The sequence below is a fragment of the Tursiops truncatus genome, chromosome 7 (assembly GCF_011762595.2).
Source record: "Tursiops truncatus isolate mTurTru1 chromosome 7, mTurTru1.mat.Y, whole genome shotgun sequence".
Lineage (NCBI taxonomy): Eukaryota > Metazoa > Chordata > Mammalia > Artiodactyla > Delphinidae > Tursiops > Tursiops truncatus.
The window spans coordinates 61505037-61530181 of NC_047040.1; the positions used below are offsets into that span (position 1 = coordinate 61505037).

The window sequence follows — 25145 nt, forward strand, 5'->3', positions numbered from 1 at the left end:
CACATATAATTGAAAGTAACTTTCCTGTCAGATATGTTGTATAACTAAGTCTCTCCACTCACTCAAGGGTGGGCATTTACTGGATGTCCTCTCTGTGCAAGGCACCGTGCTAGGCTCTGTGCACAGAAAGGTGGATGAGACAAAATGCTTCCCTTGCAGCCACTCACAGCCTCATGGAGACAGCCAACCAGAGAATGGACAGTTACAAAACGATGTGACATGGACTCTGACAGGTCCAGATTTTCTTTCCATCTCTTTCTTTTTACTGCCAAGTTGATGGGGGTGTCTTGGTAAGGTAGAATAAAGAGGCAAAGGCTTTATCAGGATAATAATTAGCAAGAGAGGGGTTCATTTGTCTTAAAGGAAGAACCTGAAAGATTCAGGCTCCCCTGAGCATGAAAAATTATCCTGGCCTCAGAGACCTTGAGTGTACTCCTCAAGGATGGGGGCACTCAGCAATGGAGCCCTGACCCTGGGGAGAGGCAGGATGGGGTAGAAAAGACCAGCAAAGGGGAAGGGGATGCAGTGTAGACGTGAGGAGGAAAGGGACTCCTGGATTTCCACAGGGGCGGATTCTGCATGGAATGACATGGTGGGAAAAATAAAGAAATACCATCAGTGTCCACACGTGAGACTGATACCCTCTTAGATGTTGGGGGCATGAATGATGGTTATTGCTGTAGTGGAGGTGTGCTCAGTGTCCCACAGGGACCCATGGGATGAGGAAAGGAGAGGTTGCCTAAGTCAGGCTACACAGCAGATGTGGGGAGGGTGACAGAGGTAGGAGAAAATGGTTTGAAATCTGAAAATTGTTCAGTAAGGCTCCAGAACAGACCACATGTCCATAGAAGCTGACCCCATTGCACGACTTTCTTATTAAATGACAATCAGTCAATTACCATGATTGTTCTTACCCTCAACAGACTTGGGGGGCAGGAAGTACAACTCAGTGCTGAGCAGAAGATGCTCCCTTTGAGGATGAAGAAAAAAAGAGAGGGTGGGCTGAGCTGTCTTCCTCGGGGATAGAGCCCACAGGTGACAGAGATTTGTAATAGTCATCTTCCCCATCAAGCACTTTGATTTGGCTGCAACAAAGGAAAGAGTTTCAGCAGAAAAAGAAAACAAGTGCAGCAGTCATCAATGGGGCAGCTTAAGTTGTGTGAGTACTTGGAACAGGGTTGGGCCCCAACACTGAGTCGGGGGGGCAGCTTACGGTAGCTCAGGGTCCCCCAGCCCGGAGAACTGGTGTCTGATCCACAAAGCCTTTCACATCTAGGTCACACACTAATAATGGGCCCAATTTAGTGGTATCTGGAAATTGTAATCATATTGCAACTTAAATTATGTGAATTAACTTGTCTGGTTCCCTCTAGATGAGAAAGTTCCCTTCCTGATCTTTATTTCTCAGACTAGTACCAATTACCTACCTCACTCCTATTCTTTTTTTTTCTTTTACATCTGTACCTTTTTTTTTTTAACATCTTTATTGGAGTATAATTGCTTTACAATGGTATGTTAGTTTCTGCTTTATAACAAAGTGAATCAGTTATACATATACATACGTCCCCATATCTCTTCCCTCTTGCGTCTCCCTCCCTCCCACCCTCTCTATCCTACCCCTCTAGGTGGTCACAAAGCACCAAGCTGATCTCCCTGTGCTATGTGGCTGCTTCCCACTAGCTATCTATTTTACGTTTGGTAGTGTATATATGTCCATGTCATTCTCTTTGTCCCAGCTTACCCTTCGCCCTCCCTGTATCCTCAAGTCCATTCTCTAGTAGGTCTGCATCTTTACTCCCATCTTGCCCCTAGGCTCTTCATGAACATTTTTTTTTTTTTTAGATTCCATATATATGTGTTAGCATACGGTATTTGTTTTTCTCTTTCTGATTTACTTCACTCTGTATGACAGACTCTAGGTCCATCCACCTCACTACAAATAACTCAATTTCATTTCTTTTTATGGCTGAGTAATATTCCATTGTGTATATGTGCCACATCTTCTTTATCCATTCATCTGTTGATGGACACTTAGGCTGCTTCCATGTCCTGGCTATTGTAAATAGAGCTGCAGTGAACATTGGGGTACATGACTCTTTTTGAATTATGGTTTTCTCAGGGTATATGCCCAGTAGTGGGATTGCTGGGTTGTATGGTAGTTCTATTTTTAGCTTTTTAAGGAACCTCCATACTGTTCTCTATAGTGTCTGCATCAATTTACATTCCCACCAACAGTGCAAGAGGGTTGCCTCTTCTCCACACCCTCTCCAGGACTTATTGTTTGTAGATTTTTTGATTATGGCCATTCTGACCGGTCTCACTCCTATTCTTAATCGAGATGCTAACAAGCAAATCAGCCACAAACTCTGCAGTGTCCCTGGCTAACCATTGGGGGAGATTATCCTTTGTGTACCTTTAAGGCCCACAGGTAGGGGAATGTGGGGAAGCGGCCTATTTGCACTGCATGGAGTGCTCTGATTTGTGGGAGAGTTTTATACAGCCTGATACACGTCTCAAATTATGAGGACAGTACAATTTCCTGGGATAATTATGAAAAATAACACTTGCCTTTTGGTGGCAATTTCAGTCTCTTCAGACAGAATAGATTCAAGTTTTGTATACTTGCTACTGTGAAAAGTAGTTTCCAGTGTCAATAATAGTGGTGATATCCCCACTGCATATTTTTAGAAGCCTCTCTGGAAAGTTTTGCATTTTCTATAATATCACAAAGGACCCCTTCTGTTTACAGTTGCTTAGAACTAAGAAGACAGATATTTACCCAAGTTTTCTTGGCTTCCTCTTGCTCCCTTGATATTCTAGAGCTCCCTGTGGAGAGGGCCAAGAACACACAGTCAAAGGAAAGCAGCAAGTCGTTAATTTTTAATTCAAAGTGATTTTGTGTTGAATGCAAGCAGATGCTGATAATATCAGAAGTCACAGCATAATTTTTTTGATCAAAGGGCTCAAGTGAGCCTGATGAAGCATGCATCTTGCTCGTCTTTGATAAACCACATCAATTATTCACCGTGAAGGCAGACATCCTGACATGAAAGCAACAGATAAAGGGCCTAAGCACATGTTCAAGAGGAGAGTATAAGAGAGTGGGGGCGGGGCTGGAGGGGCTGGAACAGGTATTAATAACAGAATTATTAACTGGAAACAAAGCCAGTGAAACAGCTTTATGGCCACTTTGAACTCACATTTAACTGGTTATAGTACATGGTGTCCTCAGGACTACTCAACATTTTGGGCTGCTGACATCTTCGGTGAGGTGTTCGCTGCTTCTGTGCAAGACCGTTTTCTGAATCTGCAACAGGATAGCACAACTTTACTGTAAAGCATCTGAGGTTTTGGAAAAACTGAGTGTAAAATCGCTCATCACATAAATGCACATAGCAGAAACTCTGTCCTGTTTTAACGGGCACGTTAGAGCTTTGCTAATATTAGGAGAAATATCATGCTAAACACACACACACACAAACACACACAGATTGCTAAGTGTAAACAAGGGCAGCTGTCGAGGACTTTGCCTACATCTTTCTTATCTGAGTCAGCAGTCAAGAGTGAAGGAAAGAAAATTGGTTTGTCCATGCTGGTGAAGTAGAGGTTGGTGGTCAGCCTTTGTAGAGTAGAGAATGCCCTCTTGGTGAGATAACTCAGTTAAGGCAATGAAGGCAATCTGGGGCAGTTTGCACCACATCCTACAGTGAGAGTTCAAAGACATCTGGAGCACACACACTCTTGGGTAGATGAGAAGCAAACCTTTTGGTGGGATACATTTTGGGGGGATACATTTTGGAGGGCAAATGGCTTGAGCTAGTATTTTCTGAAATGCTTTGAACAATACCACTGATCCATGCAGTCTCTGGAGGTAGTGTAAAGGAGAAGGGGAAAGGATGATTGCACGATTTCAGGCAGCAGCCTCTCCGTGTTAGTCCTGATTTTGGAACCCTGGACCAAGAGTGTACTAGAAATTAAGAAACCACAGGTCCAACAAAGTCATGATTTATTTCCCTTCCAAGCAGATGATTTTCATGAAATCTGCTGTCCTTTTGGCACTATATCTGAATCAGGATTCAGCAGTTCTAACTTCTTGCCAACACACACAAGCGTGCGCGCGTGCGCGTGCCTGCATGCACGCAAACACAGCCACCATAAAATATTGCTCATGAATGTCATGGTTTGGAGAAGACATATCACTTTCTTGGACCAAGGGTATACCATAAACTAATTATTTATAAAAAAGAGTTGGAGCTTTGTATTTGGAATCATAGCTTGATTTCATTAGAGATTCCTACTATACAAGGAAATTCTAGGGGAATTTTCTAAGTGAAGAATGACTCAGCAAGGACCACAATGAAGAGTGAATTATCAATTTCCTAAGTATGAAGTTTTGCGTCTTTTTTTTTTTTTTGAATTGGAACATATCTATGTTTGAACAAGACTATTAGAACCATACAGGACTTTAGGAACCATCCATTCTAAATACCCATTTTTTCACAAAAGGAAAAAATGAATGACACACCCCAGTTCAAGTGGCAGAGCGGGGACCCAACCTTAGATCTCTTACCTCCTGTTCTGGCAGTTAAAAAAAAAAACTACAGTATATTGTCTTTCTTAATAAAAAAATTGTTTTAAAAAGTCAAATTTAGGGCTTCCCTGGTGGCGCAGTGGTTGAGAGTCCGCCTGCCCATGCAGGGGACACGGGCTCGTGCCCCGGTCCGGGAAGATCCCACATGCCGCGGAGCGGCTGGGCCCGTGAGCCACGGCCGCTGAGCCTGCGCGTCCGGAGCCTGTGCTCCGCAACGGGAGAGGCCACAACAGTGAGAGGCCCGCGTACGGCAAAAAAAAAAAGTCAAATTTAAGTAAAAGTAAGCTCCATGAAAAAATATTAATTAGCATAGCCATATGATGGTGCTTGCAGAAAGTTCCAATAACCTTAACAGACATCCCTGTCCACATCTTCAGGAACTGTGCAGAGAACAGGATTCAAGCCTCTTGTACTGGCGTCATCCTCAGAGTACAAGGAATCCAGAATTGATAAGGGTACTTTCTGATAGTTCCAACATACCTACCTCCATACGCTTTATGAAGTTCATATTCTGTAATACGGTAGAACATAAGGTTGTGAGGTTCTTTTGTTATCTCCTCTGATTCATAGACTAATGAACAGAAACATCTAGAGTTAAGGTTGCCGGTGTGAGCATGCACTGGAGATCTGACATCTACTCCCTCTTAGACTTTCTACTATTACAGGAATTCCAAACTTGACAACTCAAAAGACTGATCTTAAATAGTTTTGGGGTTCAGCTGACGTTCAGCTCCATTCAGTCAGACTTTATGTAAAGTTTACAATTGATCAGAAGCTTTTATTTTATATTCTTAACTGGGAATGCTTACTATAAGACGTGGTTCTCAACTTTTGCTCTTGATGAACTTGCTGTTTCATAGGTGGGTGTTCTTTTCCTGATTCTTAGAAAGAATTCAGTTATTGGATTGAATTTTACCTATTTTAACATTTCCCATAAATTAAGACAAACTGTTGGTATCTGGTGGTATCTATACCATACTAGAATCTAATGTAAGCTGGTGTCTGATTTAGCATCAAATTTTTTTTTTTTTTTTTTTTTTTGCGTTACGCGGGCCTCTCACTGTTGTGGCCTCTCCCGTTGCGGAGCACAGGCTCCGGACGCGCAGGCTCAGCGGCCATGGCTCACGGGCCCAGCCGCTCCGGGGCATGTGGGATCTTCTCGGACCGGGGCATGAACCCGCGTCCCCTGCATCGGCAGGCGGACTCTCAACCACTGCGCCACCAGGGAAGCCCTAGCATCAAATTTTAATTTTCATTATTTTAACTTTAATATCTCCATATTTCATGATGTTTTGCAAGAAGTGCCACAACTTCCAGGTGCTTTGCCATTGGAACAAATCTGAGTATCACTGATATATGATCGATCACAAGCAGCCAAATAAATAATTGGGAAATGAATCATTATTCAATTACTGCTGTTGGAACAACTGGATAGCAATATGCAAAAAATGTAACTTAAATATACACCTTATAAAACTTATTCTATATGTAAAGAACTTTGCTCAGTATTGTAGGGAAAACAACAAGGAAAAAGACAAGGTCCCTGACTTCAGTCTAATAGAGGACCTTGAGTCTTAAGAGGTTAAGTGACTTGCCTAAGGCCATAGCTATTGCTGTTGGACTCAAATTAATTTTTTTAAATTCTAAATCTTTTACTTTTCTCAATATACTTCTTGATTCTCACCAGCCACAATAAATTCCAGATGAGCTATATAGTTAAACATTTTAAACATTCCCATAAAAACTTTAGAAGGAAATGAAATAGACTATATATCTTAAATGTGGAAGAAGATATTAGGGACAAGGATGGGTTCAATTATATTAAAGTGAAGTATTCTATATGATGGACAGTAACAAAACCTTAAGATGAAAGAAAGTGCAACAAAAGATAAAAACAAATTTAAAAATATAGACACAGAAGTCTATTATCCATAATGTGGAAAGGCTGAGGCAAGAGAAAGATGGAGAAATATTTATACATGTTGAAATGCAATTATGATATGAGATATTGAAAAACATTCAGCCACCTTGACAAAGAGCTTCAATTAAAGCAATTACTACTGTCTTTCTATTAATTAGGATAAATCAAAAAGTAAAAAGACAGTGTGAGAGAGGCCCCAGGTGCACAGATGAGTCCATAGGCTCCACTTCTCCTGAAGTTACCTGACAATAGATAACAAAAGCTAAGCAACTTGTTCCAAGGAACATGTCCCAACAAAGTAAACCAAAAGAGAAAAAAATACCATTTGTATGAAGATGGATATAATACTTTAACAGAAAAAAGCTAGAACAATACTTTCTTTAACAGAAAAAAGCTAGAAACATGATAAATATTTGATAATTGGGGACAAGTTAACGCTGAGATATAAATATGATGTCATACCATAAAGGCACCAATGAGGATAAATATGGGTATGATACTGATAGATGAAAATTCAAAGTTCAGAAAAAGAAGCAAATACAAAATAGCATATGGCACACTGATTAAATCTAAATATGTGTGCACTTTGAGAAGTTTGTCATGATTTTTTTCCCTTAAAGATTTAAAAATAAAAAATGAGGCATGTTGGACAAAAATTATGATTTCTTTCAATATATAAAGAAACTATAGGTAAGAAAGGCTAAATCTGTACGTGGCAGAGTGGAAGCTTAACCTCTGTCTTCTGGCTCTTGAGCCAGTTTGCTCATAGGAGATACAAAACAATAGGGTTACCTGGCACTTTCCTAGTTCATTTGACTAGTTTATGTAGATAAGCTGGGCAGTTCAAGTTTGAAGATATACATTAGAATATGAGTTATTACTTTGAAGACAATGATGTTCATATTCTGTAAGTAGCCAACTTCCATCTCACATAAATATTTGTTAAGCCAGGCCAAATTCTCCAGTTTGTAATACTCTGGGTGCTACCTACCTGTTGTGCTTTATGAAAGTATATCATATCATGGATACCAGCTTGAGCTTAACATAGGTTCTCTTTCCTTTCAGGAACCCCTGTACATTTCTTTTCCCCCTGCACTTTTTGATTTCATAGTTGAGACCTTGAATACACCCTTCTCTTCTGAGTTGTCACAGAGCTCTATAATAAACTGGAGAGAAATCTGTCAGAAAATGGAAGAAATATGGAGAGAGTTTCAAGAGCACCAGGAAATGCATACTCCTTATTCCCTAATTCCAGATCACTGTGTGGCGGCACAACTGGCCAAGTCCTTGGTGAGAGACAAATGGCTGAATTTAGTTGATAGCTTTGTTCCGTAACTTTAAACAACTGGTTTGGAAATTTAATATTTCAATTTTCTTTATTGAACATGCAGGTATATCCAAACTAGAGTTGCCAGATCAAATACAGGGTACCCAGTTAAATTTGAATTTCAGATAAACAACCAATACCTTCTGAGTGTAAGTATATATTCAGAACATACTTATATTAAAAAGTGATTGGTTGTTTATCTGAAATTCAGATCTAGCCAGGTGTACTTTTTTCCCCCTAAATCTGGCAACCCTAATTCAAACACAATTTTAGTTACAAATGAGGCTTTTTGTTCTCTCTCAGGGTCTCAGAGATGAAGAAGGAAATGACTTCCTTTACTCTATTTGACTTGCTGAGTTACAGCTATTTTGGCCACAAAGGCTCTTGCCTAACATTGTCCCCTAACACTTAGTTTCACTTTCCATCACCCATTACAGATGTGCCAGTTCTGGTAAATTTCCTAGCTGGGCTTGCAGCAGGGGAAGGACAACCACAGGGACGGCAGGATGGCACATGCAGCCCAAATATTCCCCGTCCTGGGTGGGACAGTATGGATTCCAGGTCCCTGAGGAGTGGACAGGCAGTGAGCAGGGTTCTTGGGAGGGGGCATACTGGGAGAGCCATAGTCTTTGCACCGTCCTTGAGGGCCTCTGCAGACAGGGATACTTTCTGAGCAGTATGACTGCTGATCTGATTGCCATTTTGTGGATGAGGCATTCCCAGCGTCACTTGCCAAGTAAAGCATCCCCCTGAGCCCTTGAGGCAAACACAGTGTTCAGCGTTCCAGATTTACAGATGGCAAATCCTGTACAGAGTTACGAGATACACCCTACTTAGGGTCATTTTCTTCACATGTTCAGCTTTTTAAAATACCAGTGCTCTGATCAGGACCTTGATAGATCTATCTATCTATCTATCTCATATACATATACATCTACATATATATATATATAAACAATATTTTATCTCCTTAGGTGGTTCTAATGTGCAGCCATGGCTGAGAGACAAGGTACTAGACCATCTTAAATCTTCCCTTCCCAATAACAACCACACTGGCAGAAAGTCTGCAATAATCTGCACTACCTTAAAAATGCAGTCTTTGGAAAATTATGGAATTATGAAATCTATGGAATTAGGGTTGCCAGATTTAGGGAAAAAAAAAAGGACACTGAGCTAGATTTGAATTTCAGATAAACAACCAGTGTGTTGTAAAGCATTTGCTCCTAATCTGCTGAGGCATGGGCTATGTCAGGGATGCTCAGAGCCTTGACAGGGAGTAGAAGGGGAGAAATTATGTCTGGTAGTTCAGAGATAATTCAATTTTAAGTTATGACATGGAGGATGATAACCTCTGTGGTTAGGCTCCTTGCTTTTATATCTAAGGGGTCTGAAGCCCAGGGAGCTTGGGGCCCTCTGCTGGTCTCCCCTCAGGGCCTAAGCCTTGGACTCAGGTCTTTTGATTCAAACCTCAAGGCCCAGGCCATGGCCTCTATGACAATGCTTTTTCTTTAAATGAGACGTTCTTATAAGTTTTCACCTTACCACATCTAACTTCGGGAGGGACGAAGGAATTCAGTAGGCTTTTGTAAAACACACACACACAACCAGAAAGAGAGATTTTCTCCTGGGGTGCATGTAATTCAGATCTTCCTTTCTAAGATGAAAGGAAAGCTACAAATTTTCCCAGTTGCCATGTTATGTCATGAACAATCTTCTTCAAAATTGCAAAATTGCTACAAAGAAAATATCCCTGAGTTAAATTAGTGCCTGTGGAAGATGGTGGAGTTATAAATTTTCTATATGGAATTCTCCCCTTATTAGTTAGGGAAGTGGTAATAACTTCTGCTAAAACGATTTCACAGCTCAGGTCCTGGCACACACTCAACAAACAATGAATGAATGAACGAATGAATGGTTACTATTCATCATTCTTGTTAAGGTCTGTTGTATCTCTGTGGTCCACTCTTTATTTCTGTCAATTAGAATATTATTGCCAAGGACTTTCTTATCCTGGGACATCTCTGGGGAACCTTAGTCTACCAAGGAGGGTGATGAAATTGGCCTTTTAAAAACAAGGTTCATTAAGTATTTTTTTCTTAATATCCTTTCAATATTTTTTCTAGGAATATGTATTCACTTTTTTAGCCAGAAAAACCAAAATCAAAACTTAATCATTCATCTAATTTGTTACTACTTTTCCCCACACTTAACAATAAAGTCATAAATGTTTTCCCATGATTTAATCTACTTTAAAAATAGTATTATACTTCTAGAGTTACATTTTTTAAAGTAATGAATGAACATGATGTTCAAATAAGTTAAGCAGTGAAAAAAAAAAAACCCCAATCCCATTCCCATAATAGTAGCAAATGATGGAACAAGTTTCTTATCTGTCTTCCAGTTTAGTCTAAATGGCATCATTTCTAATAGTTGCATGCTATTTCATTTTATGAATGAACCGTGATTAACTTATACAGTTTCCTGTTTTGGGCATGGAAGTTGTTTCCAATGTTTTTCTCTAATAAGCAATGCTGTGAGGAACATACTTGCAGTTTGATCTTTGATAATTCACATTATTTTCTTAGGATAAATCCCTAGAAGGAGAATTACTGGCCGAAGACTATACATATTTTAAAAACTTAAAATTTTATTTCCAATTGCCTTCTAGGAAGTGGGTAGCAAAATATACTTCTACCACCTGTACCCGACATTACCTGTTTTTGAAGGCCTTCACCAGCATGGGTCAGCATCTTTAAGAAAAGGCCTGACAATTCAATAGGTGAAAAAATGGCACGTCATTTGTTCTGATTTGCATTTCATTGATTACTTGAGAGGGTAAGTGCCCTTCCTTTCCCCCTTCCCATGTTATTAGCCATTTGTGTTTCAGGATTCCTCTTGAGTTGGAAGCAGCAGCAAAGTTCAAAGGTCCCGGCTGGACCTAAAAAGGATGGAACTAGTTGCCTGTCTGGTGTGAAAGGATGAGAGGTCCCATTGGCTAGTAGGTGTAGAGATGCCCATTTTTCAAAATTACCATGTTGTGGGAAAGTATTTCTCAAACTTCTGCATTCATCTGCCACTTCAGTATTTTTTGCTATATTCGAGACACCTGTACTATTCTTTATTTAATATTTTAAAATCAGCCAATTTCTTTTTCTCTTAAATACATTTCTTTAAAAATGAAACTACTACTGTAAAGGGAAAACACGTGTCATTTGCCATAAATAGAAGTAAACCGTAAAGTAAATACAGTAAGAACAAAACAATATTCTCACAGCTGAGCTAGGTTCTGTTTCCCACAGAACATTCTGGGCTTCTTAAAGGTTTGTTAAAAAGACAGGTGAGTAAATGTGAGAGGAACGTAAGACATACTAACATCACTATGACTTTCTCCTTAACCTGAAGAATTTAAACTGAGGACTGTAAAAGGAGTAACTTTCTTCTACACAATTCAGTGTTATTTAAGGTCACATCCACACACCATGTAAAATCAACTTGCAGACCACCAGAGGTCCATGTCCCACACTTTGAGAAACATGAATGTTACAGAAGAAAAAAGAAGTCAGAAAAACCTGACTATGAATCCCATCTCTAGCACTTGTTAGAAGTCTGAACTCACTGATGATGATCAGGCAAGTAAGGTTGTAGTGAGGATGACAGATAATGTATGGAAAGAGAAAGCATGGCACCCGAGGCAGAGCAGGTGCGCCTAAGGGGTTGTCGTGATTCTTGCTATATGAGAGTGATTCTCCGTCCTGGTTGTACATTAGTATCACCTGAAGGCCTTTTGAAAAACACTGACGCCTCAGCCTTATCCCTGGAGATCCTAATTCAGTTGGTTAGGGTTAGGTCTCTGGCATTTTTATTGTTTAAAAAATGACCCTCCCGGGCTTCCCTGGTGGCACAGTGGTTGGGAGTCCGCCTGCTGATGCAGGGGATACGGGTTCGTGCCCCGGTCTGGGAGGATCCCACATGCCGCGGAGCGGCTGGGCCCGTGAGCCATGGCCGCTGAGCCTGCGTGTCCGGAGCCTGTGCTCCGCAACGGGAGACGCCACAACAGTGAGAGGTCCGCGTACCGCAAAAAAAACAAAAAAACAAAAAAACCCTCCCCCTTTCAGATGATTTTAATTTGTAGCCAGGGTTGGAAAAACCAGATATTAACTCTTTCCTAAGAGCTTAGGTTGATTTTGCAGATTAGCTAGCTGCATCTTGAAAAGTTGGCCTAGGGTCAGAGAGGTTTTGAGATGGCAGAAGGAATTCTGGGAAGGGGAAGCATCTCCATTAGAGCTCCCGGCATCGTCAAGCATTTTCTTTGCACTGGAAGCTGCATCAAATGGCTTGAGCCCAAAGCAGACATTAATTTCCCTGGACACTGGGAAAATCATTTCTCTTATTCCAAGAGAACAGTTTTGCTGATCATGGAAACATGTCTGGTTTCCAGAGGTACGATGCTGCTCAGTGCTCTTCTCGAGGGTTCAGTATGAATGCATGACAAAGCTGAAAAGCCTTTTGGACCTAGTAAGACTCCTTTTAAAGCAAAACATAAAACTCAGGTGTCAGGAGATTTGAAACTAGACAAAAATGTTTAAAATGTGCAAGCTTAGAATCAGTTATACAGATTCTAATGGGTTGCTGTTGGTTTTCTTTTTGTTTTACTTTGCATAGTGGTCAGATTGTTTGTATCATGTCCCATCTCTCTGCTTTTAGGAGTTTTCTAACTGCTTATTTTGATGTCTCACAATATTCCTTTCCAGCCAGGTGTCTTCATGTGGGATGACTGACTTCCTCTGTACCCTCCCTGACAATGGCTCTTCTCTAACTTTGGTCCTGTGGGGGGGGGGGGCAGGAATTAAGGCCAAAATGGCCACCCAAACTGTGCCCAGTGGGAAAACGGCATTAATTCAGCTTTTTCAAAAATGTCAACATAAAAAAAAAAATCTAAGACCTGTATCTGATGCTTAGTGGACCCATGGCGCCAGGCAGCAGGCTGGGAGATATCATTTCTGGAGCTCCTAATGAGATGCAAATCACCTAGTGAACTCCTCGGGAGCTGGGAAACAATGTCCTAGGTAAAAGCAGATAAAAATGGAACAGAAGAATGTCTTTGAAGATTGGAACGACATTTTGAATGCTTGAGGATATGGGACACCAGATAGTGCTGGTTTTTACTATACTAATTGTGAATGGGTCTTTGATTCCTCGTGGCAGGGGATTCCGGGGTGTTCATCCCCAGCTCTGCCTGGCTCTCTAAATTGGGTACCTGGTTCCGGTACCTGCTGTTAGCGTGCAAAGGGCCGGTCAGCTGTAGTGACACCAGCACTGGACTTGGGGTCAGAAGGCCTGGGCGTAGTTCAAGTTCTGGAACTTACTGGTATGTGACCTTGGGTGAATTGCTTAGCCCCCTGGGCTGCCATGTTTTATCTGTGAAACAGGGGGTTGGACTGATATAGTGATTTTTTCAAGAGGGTGGTGATGTGGGACATTACAGCTGTTCTTGCCTGGAGATTCTGAGCTATTCTCCTAGGAGTCATGCTCCTTCCCAATGTGTGAGCAACTGTGTGCAGTGAAAAATGTACGTGATGGAGGTTTGTTGCATGAAACCAGTGTGAAAGCAGGTAAAGGGTGAGAACCATTCGTTGAGAGGCTCTTTAAGGTCCCTGCCAACTTTAAGATGCTGTGGCTACAGATTTCCTGCTGCTTGGCCTCTTAGTACCTCATCTGCAAAATGGACATAAATGCCGTTGACCTTACTGGCTTGTTGGAATTTAAAGATGACCAAACAAAATGCATTCAGGGCTTCAGGGAGGAAAATTCTCCATAACTATACCAGAACTTTATTCTAATGCAATTCACTCATTTAAAAAGCAATGATGCACCAGGTGGCCTTATCCGAACCCCTTTCTGGATCATTTGGTCACTGATGGACTAAAAGACCACATTTTAACCAGTTACTTAGTCTTTCCCCAGCTGTGAGCAAAAACTGCAATGTACCGGTTAATATCGTACAGCTGTACAAACACCCACCAAGGTTCATAAATTCTAAAATATTTTTACAGGTAGAGAGAGCAGTCGTTAGTATGGATGAGTTGGTTCGGGGCGATTATACACACAAATGACTGGCAGGTGTGCGCGCACCTGTGGGCAACAGCAGAGAATGTGAATAAGAGACGAAATGAAATCACAGGTATGACTTTTGTTTGCATTAAACTAATGAGATGCAAAAGTGAGATCAATGCAGTATTCGTGGTGAAAAAGTAGATCACTCTGGTGCTTTCAGTTTTAATCTCCAAAAAACCAGTAAAATAGGAAGTGTCTGGGGGAAACAAAGTTAAATAGAATATAATTACATTTGGGTTATTTTCCTATCTTGTGCTTCATGTTGGAAAAAAATTCCTTAGTTCACTGTAAATTAAATCTGGTTCAACTATCCAGTAAACATTTAAAGATTTATAAAAATAGTGAGACACAAAGCTCCCACTTCTCTGCTCAGATCAAGAGTTTAGACTTTGGTTCTTTAGGGTCATATCGAATTATTTAATTTCTTTGCCTTGTTTTCTTACAATTTGATATGAGATTAATGAAAACCCTTTATGAAACCATACACAGAATAATGACCTCTCAAGCTCTCCACTTCCCTCTGTTCTCATTGAAGGTTATTTTGTCATGAGTAGGTCCGGAGAGATCTGAGTTTGAGTTTCTCCACTGGACTCAAGATCTTTCAACAAATTAATGTCATCAGCTTTCTTCCCTTTTAAATCCCCCTTCTCTCAGTCACCTGACCAGTATGTTGCAAAAAATACATTCCAGCATGTTGCAAAAAAACAAGACAAGGGCTTCCCTGGTGGCGCAGTGGTTGAGAGTCCGCCTGCCGATGCAGGGGACACAGGTTCGTGCCCCAGTCCGGGAAGATCCCACATGCCGCGGAGCGGCTGGGCCCGTGAGCCATGGCCATTGAGCCTGCGTGTCCGGAGCCTGTGCTCCGCAACGGGAGAGGCCACAACAGTGAGAAGCCCACATACCGCAAAAAACAAACAAACAAAAAAAACAAGCCAAGCTTAACCAAAGTAAATAAAGCTATTATCCGCATACCTGAAATGGGTATCTCCTGTGTTATACAGTGATTTAGGCCGAGACAAGGAAATTATCACCTTCACTCAGGTTTCTTTGTAGTGACTTTGTATACTGACACATACGATCTGCTCTGATCACGAAGTTCGACCAGACTAAAAGACAGTTCCAGTGCAATTTAATTTTAAGTTTCCAAACTAACATATTTCAGGGGATTCATATCAGTAGTCCTCAACTCTTGAACCCTACAGGAAATGCTCTTTCAGTGTTTGCTGGCTTAGTCAAATGAAATTTTAACAATCTGAAGCCTGGTAGCATTTATCTGACAACAGAGTGAAAATCATGTTAACAGGAGCTCTCCACTGGAGCAACCTTGGACATGCGTGATGGCGCCGGGAAACGTGCCACCAGCTCTGGAAGGGCGGGAGTTCCTGGATGGCTTGGCACCTTCCCACTTCCAGCTCTCACTGCCTCTCACCCTGCGTGAGATGGGGACCCAGCAGGGAGGGGTTAAATGGGTTGAGGAGCCAGTCCAGCTGGGGGTCATTAGCAATCAAGGAGCAGCATTAAAAGGCAGCAGGAGACTAAGGGTCTCTGACAGGCTTGGCTCTGTGCACCATCTGGAAGGACAGAGGCTGTCAAAGCTGGATTTTTTTAAAAAAGGACTTCATGGAGACCCCTTTCTTGGAGATACAAACATGAACAGTGATGTCGTTTTCCAAGTGGGTCCTTCCTTTTTTGAGAGTAGGTCCAGGTAGCCACATTTCCAGGTCAATCCCTGGCCATAATGGACCAGTCATTGGCACCTGAGGTGGGACCAGCCCAAGAAACTCTGACTAATGGTTTGCTAGTGGCTAGTGATCAGAATACCCATGCTGGATAATGAGGTACCAGCAATTGTGAAGCCTGAAGTGTGGGGCAGAGTTCATAGCAAATAACACATTTAACTGTAGTCTGTGCATTATAATCCAATCTGTGATGAAAAAGAGAAAACCTGACAGCTTTACTTAGGATATGCACAAGTTGATCATTCAAGCTGTAATTTTTGACACAATAAAAATTTAAAAACAAGTCATGGCTCACTTCCTAAGGTCATTCTAAGGCAACCTGTACAAAGAGGTGGCAGATACAGGCAGTCACAGATGTCACAATTGCATCTACCTGGTCACTGACTCAGTTCACATTATTCATTAAGTTGCTTTTCTTTTTCTTTTTAGACTTTTGGGTCCCCCTCCCCCTTCACCTTATCTATAAATAAGAAAGAAAAAATGTTTAAAATTACAGAATTTTATTTCTTTTGGTCATAGATTGTAGGCTTATAGAATAAAGAAGCCTCATAACATGATCTTTAAGATATATTACAATACTAATTTAGAACAAGCTGCTAATCTCTTTGTAAGAATCATTAATATTATAGTTGAATTTGCAGAGGAATTTGCGTTCCAGCTCATTATTGTACGATTCTAACACGGGTCTTTGGTATACCTTTAAGTTCTGATAACAAAGCAGCCAGTGCAAGGAAGAGGACTCAGGGTTGTATTTGTTTTTTACATGGTGGATGTACTCTTCTGGTATTGTTAAGAATGAATAGTAGCTAGAATTATCCTCATGGAGCTTTTGGCAAGTTTACAGATGCCTGGGAAAGGGAAAAAGTGAAAAGGAAGATCTAAGACACTGTGGTCTCTCAGATTCAGGGTCACCAGAGTGGAGTGGAGGGTCAGGTGACATTGCCTGCTGACCCAGACAATAAACATCATTTGGAAAAGAAATCAAGGTGGTTAGCAGACCAGTAGAAACACAAGATTCTGAGAGTTGGGATTTGGATAATTTTTAGTAAACTTTGGACAAATTTACATCCATTAGTGGCTAGCCTGTCAGAAATCGTGGTGTTTTTATTTTATTTTATTTTATTTTGGGTTTGCGGGCCTCTCACTGTTGTGGTCTCTCCCGTTGCGGAGCACAGGCTCCGGACGCGCAGGCTCAGTGGCCATGGCTCACGGGCCTAGCTGCTCCGTGGCATGTGGGATCCTCCCGGACCAGGGCATGAACCCGTGTCCCCTGCATCGGCAGGCAGACTCTCAACCACTGCGCCACCAGGGAAGCCCAGAAATCGTGTTTTAATTAAAGGTCCAGTCACACAGAACAGAGCTTGTTTAAAAAGAGACATGCAAATACCCAGAGATAGAACATTGTGGATATAATGCATGGAGGAATCCTATCCTTAAAGTTCTGTATTTGGACTGGGCATATACCCTAAGAAAACCATAATTCAAAAAGAGTCATGTACCACAATGTTCACTGCAGCTCTATTTACAATAGCCAGGACGTGGAAGCAACCTAAGTGTCCATTGACAGATGAATGGATAAAGAAGATGTGGCACATATATACAATGGAATATTACTCAGCCATAAAAAGAAACGAAATTGAGTTATTTGTAGTGAGGTGGATGGACCTAGAGACTGTCATACAGAGTGAAGTAAGTCAGAAAGAGAAAAACAAATACCATATGCTAACACATATATATGGAATCTAAAAAAAAAAAAAAAAAGGTTCTGAAGAACCTAGGGGCATGACAGGAATAATGATGCAGATGTAGAGGATGGACTTGAGGACATGGGGAGGGGGAAGGGTAAGCTGGGACGAAATGAGAGAGTGGCATGGACATATATACACTACCAAATGTAAAACAGCTACTAGGAAGCAGTCACATAGCACAGGGAGATCAGCTCAGTGCTTTGTGACCACCTAGAGGGCTGGGATAGGGAGGGTGGGAGGGAGATGCAAGAGGGAGGAGATATGGGGCTGTATGTATACATCTAGCTGATTCACTTTGTTATAAAGCAGAAACTAACACACCATTGTAAAGCAATTATACTCCAAAAAAGATGTTAAAAATAAATAAATAATTTAAAAAAAGAGAGGGCCAGGAAAGGAGGCTATAAAAATGTAAAAAAAAATAATAATAATGATAAAATAAAAATCTGTGATGCAAGAAAAAGAAAGTTCTGTAGTTCGGCTCATGCCGATTTCGACAGTTCTCATGGGAAGTTTTCTTAGGTAGGTGTGACTATCTATGTGAACATGACTTTTAAATAATGGAAACTGAGTACTGATTAGGGTTATGGGTTCCTGGGAATGGATATGAGAAGTTTCTTTTAAATAAATTGTTTGGTAAAAATATCCAACCTTGATGCAAACTTGCTGCCAATCTTATACTAAAACTTCACAAAAGATTTGTCTACTGATTACTACTGTTGTCTCTTTAGTGTGCCATTTTTTATTTATTTTATTGAATGCAACAGCAGAAGGCGTTTTGAGCTCTTATGCCTGTCCTCTCCCATCTCCAGGAATGGACTTCTCAGAGAGGAAATATTGAACTACTCCTGATTTCATTTCCAACCTGTAGAGTTCCCTTAGGCTCCACTGTGCCTGACGCTCCCATTTTGTGCAAATGGTGAAGTTTTGTTGCAATAAACATTATTCCAGGAGCTAGTTGTTGGACATTCCATTTTGTCAAATGACTCTGGCCCTTGCTATTTAAATGGATAAAGCAAAAAACCATAATCATTTAAGACATATGACTTGTTGATAGAATCTTTATTTAAACAAGTTTCCCCAATCATGTGTTAAATGTCCTGCTTCTAAGTGATGTTATGTGAGTTATTTTGAGGCACAGTGTTTTAGGTCAGCCAAATCTCTACTCCATGAGGATCTAGGTGATGCCTCATCTAATTGCCAACAGAGCTGACCTGCTAATTCTATCCATTCCAGAACATGGTTTGTTTGCAGTGCTGATGAATTTGCTATGCTGTTAGCTGGGGTTGATCTGTGAATCCTACATGAAGGTTAGTAAAGTCAAACTATGCTTATCCTGCCTCCCAAGCAGTAAAATAGACTCAGTGAATCTTTCTGACCTTCCAGATCTACAACTACTTGCTCCAGAGATTTTAGTCTCTTTTCTGTGATAGCATAGCTTTGAAGAGTATATTTCCATCTTGTACTGAGAATTATATATACTAGGTTCGCAATATATAAATTGCTCAATAATTAGAACTGGCATTTCACATCAAAATATGCAATTCAGATTCTATCTACTACCCAAATGCAAAATCCTCAAGAGGGCTGAGTTATGAAATTATTCAAACAGAGAAGTATTTTAAAAGTTCTCAACTGATAAAAAGTACTATACCCTGTTTCTTTCTCCTGGGTATGACTTAGTAATAGTAAGTATTAGGATATTTAATACAAATATGTTCCACGAACTAGAATAATACTTAAACACGTATAGGGAAATAAAAAGAAAGTGACTTTGAGAGAGCTACTATAGATGTAAAAGGAACATCCATAGGTGCCTCAGTTCTGCTATTCAAGACCCACAGGGAGTTTTTGTTCAGAACTTGATAGAAAACTACCGACAACCTGATGGAGGGGAGTCAATTTTGTCAACAGAGCTTAGACTTGTTGTGTAATCACAGAGATCTCTGCCTTGGCCTCCCCTTCTGAAAATAAGCTACATTCAGCAACTGAGCATGATGAATATGATGGGAATAAAAGTTTCCAGGTGGATACTGGTTGTTTTGCCCTAATATCTCCTCCCCTCTGCTTTGGTAAAAGAGCTTCCTCTTTCCCGTGGGGAACACCTTCCAGGAATGTGGATGTGGCTGCCCTCCCCTCCTCTGCCTCTCCCCCAGACCAGGCTGAACACGCCGCCCAGGCCTGGCTGGTAGAGTCCCCCCTTTCCCACCCATGGTGACTAGTTCAGGGGTGGACACACAAGCCACAGGGCTAGAGTTCCTCTAGGAGATCTGAGTGTGGACACTGGAGGAGAGAGAGCCCTTTGTCCTTTGGGATCTCAAGTTCTACGTAGTGGATACTGGCTCAGGGCTGGCAGTGGCCATTTTACCAACATTGAAAGTGGCAGCCCAAAAGGGGTAAGCAGTACTGAGAGAGAGAGGGAGAGACAGGGGCCTAATGACATTGTCTAAACCCTAACAAAGTGCATTACGGCCTAAGCTAGTATGAGATGGATTTCTGGTTCTTGGGTCTAAATGAATTCTTGCATTGTCCTTACAGACGAGTAAGTTACATAGTTATTGCCCTCCCTGCTAATCACCAGCATTGAGACTCCACACCTACACCCGGCATGGAGCCCACCAGGGTCCACTGTCAGCAACGCCTAAGTTTCTCAGATGGGTGTAGTCCATCACAGATTAGGTCATTAGGTCCTTCTGAGCCACTAAAAAGTTAATACATGGAGGTTCCTAAAAAATATCATGCTTGTTATTGAGCTGCAGCTCAATAACAAAAGAACAAACAACCCAATACAAAAATGGGCAGAAGACCTAAATAGATATTTCTCCAAAGAAGATATACAGAGTGCCAACAAACACATGAAAGAATGCTCAACATCATTAATCATTAGAGAAATGCAAATCAAAACTACAATGAGACATCATCTCACACCAGTCAGAATGGCCATCATCATAAAATCTAGAAACGATAAATGCTGGAGAGGGTGTGGAGAAAAGGGAACACTCTTGCACTGCTGGTGGGAATGTGAATTGGTACAGCCACTATGGAGAACAGTATGGAGGTTCCTTAAAAAACTACAAATAGAACTACCATATGACCCAGCAATCCCACTACTGGGCATATACCCTGAGAAAACCATAATTCAAAAAGAGTCATGTACCCCAATGTTCATTGCAGCTCTATTTACAATAGCCAGGACATGGAAGCAACCTAAGTGTCCATCATTGGATGAATGGATAAAGAAGATGTGGCACATATATACAATGGAATATTACTCAGCCATAAAAAGAAACGAAATTGAGCTATTTGTAATGAGGTGGATAGACCTAGAGTCTGTCATACAGAGTGAAGTAAGTCAGAAAGAGAAAGACAAATACCGTATGCTAACACATATATACGGAATTTAAGAAAAAAAAATGTCATGAAGAACCTAGGGGTAAGACAGGAATAAAGACACAGACCTACTAGAGCATATGAGGATATGGGGAGGGGGAAGGGTGAGCTGTGACAAAGTGAGAGAGAGGCATGGACATATATACTCTACCAAACGTAAGGTAGATAGCTAGTGGGAAGCAGCTGCATAGCACAGGGAGATCAGCTCAGTGCTTTGTGACCGCCTGGAGGGGTGGGAGGGAGGGAGACGCAAGAGGGAAGAGATATGGGAACATATGTATATGTATAAGTGATTCACTTTGTTATAAAGCAGAAACTAACACACCATTGTAAAGCAATTATATTCCAATAAAGATGTAAAAAAAATATATCATGCTTATTAAAAAAAATCATGCTTGTATGGGGGTGTGTGTGTGTGTGTGTGTGTAGCATTTCGTGATTTTAATATTAGCTAGAAGTGAAACAAGATAAGTGTGCCAGTGTAATTTTTGAGACATCCATTTCTTATTAATGAAGTAAACAGAGGCATTTGTGAGGAAGCATGAGCAAGGAACTCAGCAAACACGTGGCCAATTTCCCACCTACATCAGACAAAACATGAAAGAGCAACTCTTAATTACAACCAAATATTAGCTCTGGCCCCTGGGAACTCATCATCCCATCTCAAGGTCTATATTTATGAAAATTTAAGCAATGTCTTAAAACATGTTAATTTGTTCTTTGTTTATTTCTTTCCCTGACAGATTAATTTATTCCAAGGGACTTTGGTTCTCAAGCCCTCATATATCGATCGGGTCCATGTACGACATAACTAACAGCCTGGGGAGGAGATTTTGGTGGAAAACAAAAGTCTTTCTTGTAGTTTTCCTTAGGTAATTAACTTTGTATTTGTGGGCCCTGGAATGCTTCCAGTTTTCTCTGGATTTGCATCCCTTGACTTTCAGATCAATGGTTAATTTCATGAGAGAGAGGCTGGGAGCATGGGGAGAGGGGGGAAGGGGGGAGAAAGGACTTCAGGCTCCAATGAGTCACTCAGAGCACATGGAGGCCATAAGAAAAGTTTTTTTTTTTTTCCCCAAGAGCTTCTATGTAAAGAACATTTAGACGTTAATAAGAACCTGCAGTACTGGCGCTGGAGAAGGGAAGGTGAGGAGGCTGTGAGAAATGCTATTTATCATTTATGGACACTTCTCTCTGTGAGTTTTGCATCCCTCCATCTTATATGATCCCACTGGGAAGTCAAAGCAATGCTTACAAAGTGCCATCCTTTCAAAGTCTATTAATTGCTTATCAGTTATTTTGTAGTCCATGAACTGTACTGAGAAGGAACTTACACTCTATAAATTTTTATATCTTTTAGAAAGAAAAAGTACATAGCAAATAAGACATGGGATTAGCCCCACACCGTGTTCCATACCAACCTCATGCCTATAACTACAAGACTAACTTAGCAGAATAGAAAACCTCCAAAAATGCACCTGTTCCCAAAATTCAGGCAACTTCTTAAACATCCCTGGATTTTGTCTACAGGTTGTTTTAAAGGTACATGAGTTTTTAAAATTACATCAAAATCAGCAACCCCTAATGATATTATTTCCCCTTCACTAAACAAATCTTTCAAATCAGCAAGCAGAGAGATTTCTGTCACTCTTTGGAATTCCTGATTTCTATAAGCTTTGTGCCTTCTCCTAGAGCTTGTCATTAAATACAACAAACTTACATTATTATGTTTAAAATGCTAAATACAAGTCAGAACACTAAGGTAGATATTTTTACTATATAATATTGCTTTTACAAATGGGCTAAAGGGCATAAACCTACTCCATTTTACAACTAGGACATATACTTGAAGTATAGGTACCTAGTATCAGGTGAAAGCAGTAATTGCTCAGGATTACTGTAATAGACTGTGTTACTTTTATACCAAATATTTCTATTGCCACCCCTAAAGTGCATCTCCCAGGAGAAAGACTCACATCCCCGCCCTGTTGAACTCAGGAGTGGTTGTGTGACTTTTTCAGGCCAGTGAGACACACAAAAGGATGTGTGTATTTCTAGGTAGACGCTAGAATGTGGTTCACCAAATCTCTGCTGCAACTACCAGCAATGATCTAGACAGAAACCACTACACCAGCCTGGGCCCTGGAGTGAAGATAACACACAGCAAAGGCACAGCCGAGCCATAGCGGCACAGTACGAGTGAGAAATGAGCCTTTGTGGTTGTGAACCACTAAGGTGTGGGAGTGTTTGTTTCTGCAGCATAATCTAATCTATCCTGAAACAATAGCTTAAACCAGAGGTAGACACTTTAATTAACTATTTATTAGCTGGCAGCTTATGAACTTGCCATTGGTAGTAACAAATGATCTAATGTGATTCAAATTATTATAATTGAGAAAAATTGGAATATAAATTTGTATTCATGAATGCTTTTCCTTCTGAGGTGTAATTGCTTATTAAGAGAAGAACATAATTATTACTTTTAGTTTCCTTTTATAAGGAACATCATAGCAGAGTTAGAAAATGGTGGCAATTTAAATACTCATTCCTAAAACCATAGCAGTATCAATGATCAACTGAGTGTCTTCCATGTGTCAGTTCCTAGGGATGCACTGGTAAACAAGACAGGCATGATCCCTGCCTTCATGGGGATTTCATTCATTCTGGTGATGGAGTTCAACTCTAAACAGGTAGATTATTGCAAAGGATCTTAAGTGCAAACAAGAAAACAAATAGGCTGTTTTAAGTCACAATTACATAGGAAAAGGAGCTAAAGGATAGGGTGGTAGGAGATGATCCCTCTGAAAAGGTGACAGTTAAGATGAGGCCTAAAGAAGGACAAGAGCCAACCACGTGAAGAGAAGGTAAAAGTGGGGGTGGGGAGCATTCCAGGCTGAGCGAACAGCATATACAGACACCGTGTCTGTGTCCTCCAGGCAGATCAGATCTGACCAGGGTGGCTGGACTGTAGTGAGGAAAAGGACCATAATGTGAGATAAAGTTGGAGAAACAGGCTGTGGACAGATCATCCAGGGCTCTGATGGCCATGGAAGGAATTTGAATTTTAATTCAATGGGAAGCTACTGAAGGAGATGGGAAGAAAAAAGACATGAGACAGTTTATTTCTTTAACAAAGAGCATTTTCTCTGGCTGGAGTTCCATACGTGTGGAGGCACAAGTATGGAAGCAAGAAGACCAGTGAGGAAGCCACTGTAGGTCAGAGGTGATGGCTGTCTAGACCAGGTTGTAGTGGTGAAGAGGAAGAGATGGGGACAAAATCAAGATATATGTTGTAAGTCAAAACAAAAACAGAACTTGAAGGGCTGGATGTGGAAGGTGAGGAAAAGGGCATGACCAAGAATGACTTCCAGACTTCTGGCTTGGGTCCTTGAGTGCGTGCTATGTCATATACTGAAATAGGGAACACCCAGGGAAGACGGAGGTTTCTGAGGCTGTGGGGAAATCAAGGGTTCTGTTTTGGACACGTGACGCATGGGATGGCTGCGAAACATCTGAGCGGAGATGTCGAGTGGGAAGCATGTCTGCAATGCGGAGAAACAATCTGGGCTGGACATAGGAACTGAAGAGTCATCAACACATCAGTGGGGTTTCAGGTTTGGGGAATAAATGTAGATGGAGAAGAAGGAAGGTTTTTGGATGCCTGATGAACCCCAGCATTTAGAGGTTTTAGTAGGAAGCAAAGAGTAGCCATGAGGTTGGGGCAAAGCCAGGAGGGTGCGTCTTCGCAGACACTAAGAAAAGGGAATGGTTTATGAAGGCTGAGAGAGGTGGAATAAGAAAAGGACAGAGAAGGTCCTCTGGACCTAGCAAACTGGAGGTGTCCAGCGACCCTGGAAGTGTGTTTCAGGAGAGTGATGAGCCCAAGGAGTTCTGTAGGGGAGGAAATACAGGCAATGGGTACAGTAAAAAATGTTTTAAAATTTGGGATTGACATAAACACACTACTATGTATAAAACAGATAACTAATAAGGACCTGCTGTATAGCACAGGGAACTCTACTCAATACTCTGTAATGACCTACATGGGAAAAGTATCTAAAAAAGAGTAGATAATATGTATAAGTATAACTTTGATTCACTTTGATATGATTCACTTTGTTGTACACCTGAAACTAACACAACATTGTAAATCAACTATACTCTAATAAAATTTCTTTTTTAAAAAGTACATTTGCAAAATCTAAAACGGCAAAAAAAAAAATTGGCTAAGAAGTAGAAAAGTGAAGAAGGGTAAGGGAGGAGAGCCCAGAATTAACAGTATTTATTTTAAAAAGACTATGAAAAATCCTGGAAA

General features: G+C 40.9%; 1 protein-coding gene across 1 annotated transcript in view; it reads right to left on the reverse strand.

Annotated features, from left to right (window-relative positions):
- Positions 1-791: 791 nt before the first annotated feature.
- MYO3B (myosin IIIB) overlaps positions 792-25145 on the reverse strand; it is a 399378-nt gene continuing 375024 nt past the window's right edge. The window contains exons 34-36 of the mRNA XM_073806955.1: positions 3201-3307; positions 2780-2826; positions 792-1085 (exon numbers count right to left, since the gene is read on the reverse strand). Of these exons, the coding sequence (XP_073663056.1) occupies positions 947-1085; positions 2780-2826; positions 3201-3307 (293 nt within the window). The 3' untranslated portion in view covers positions 792-946. The remainder of the gene's footprint in view (positions 1086-2779; positions 2827-3200; positions 3308-25145) is intronic.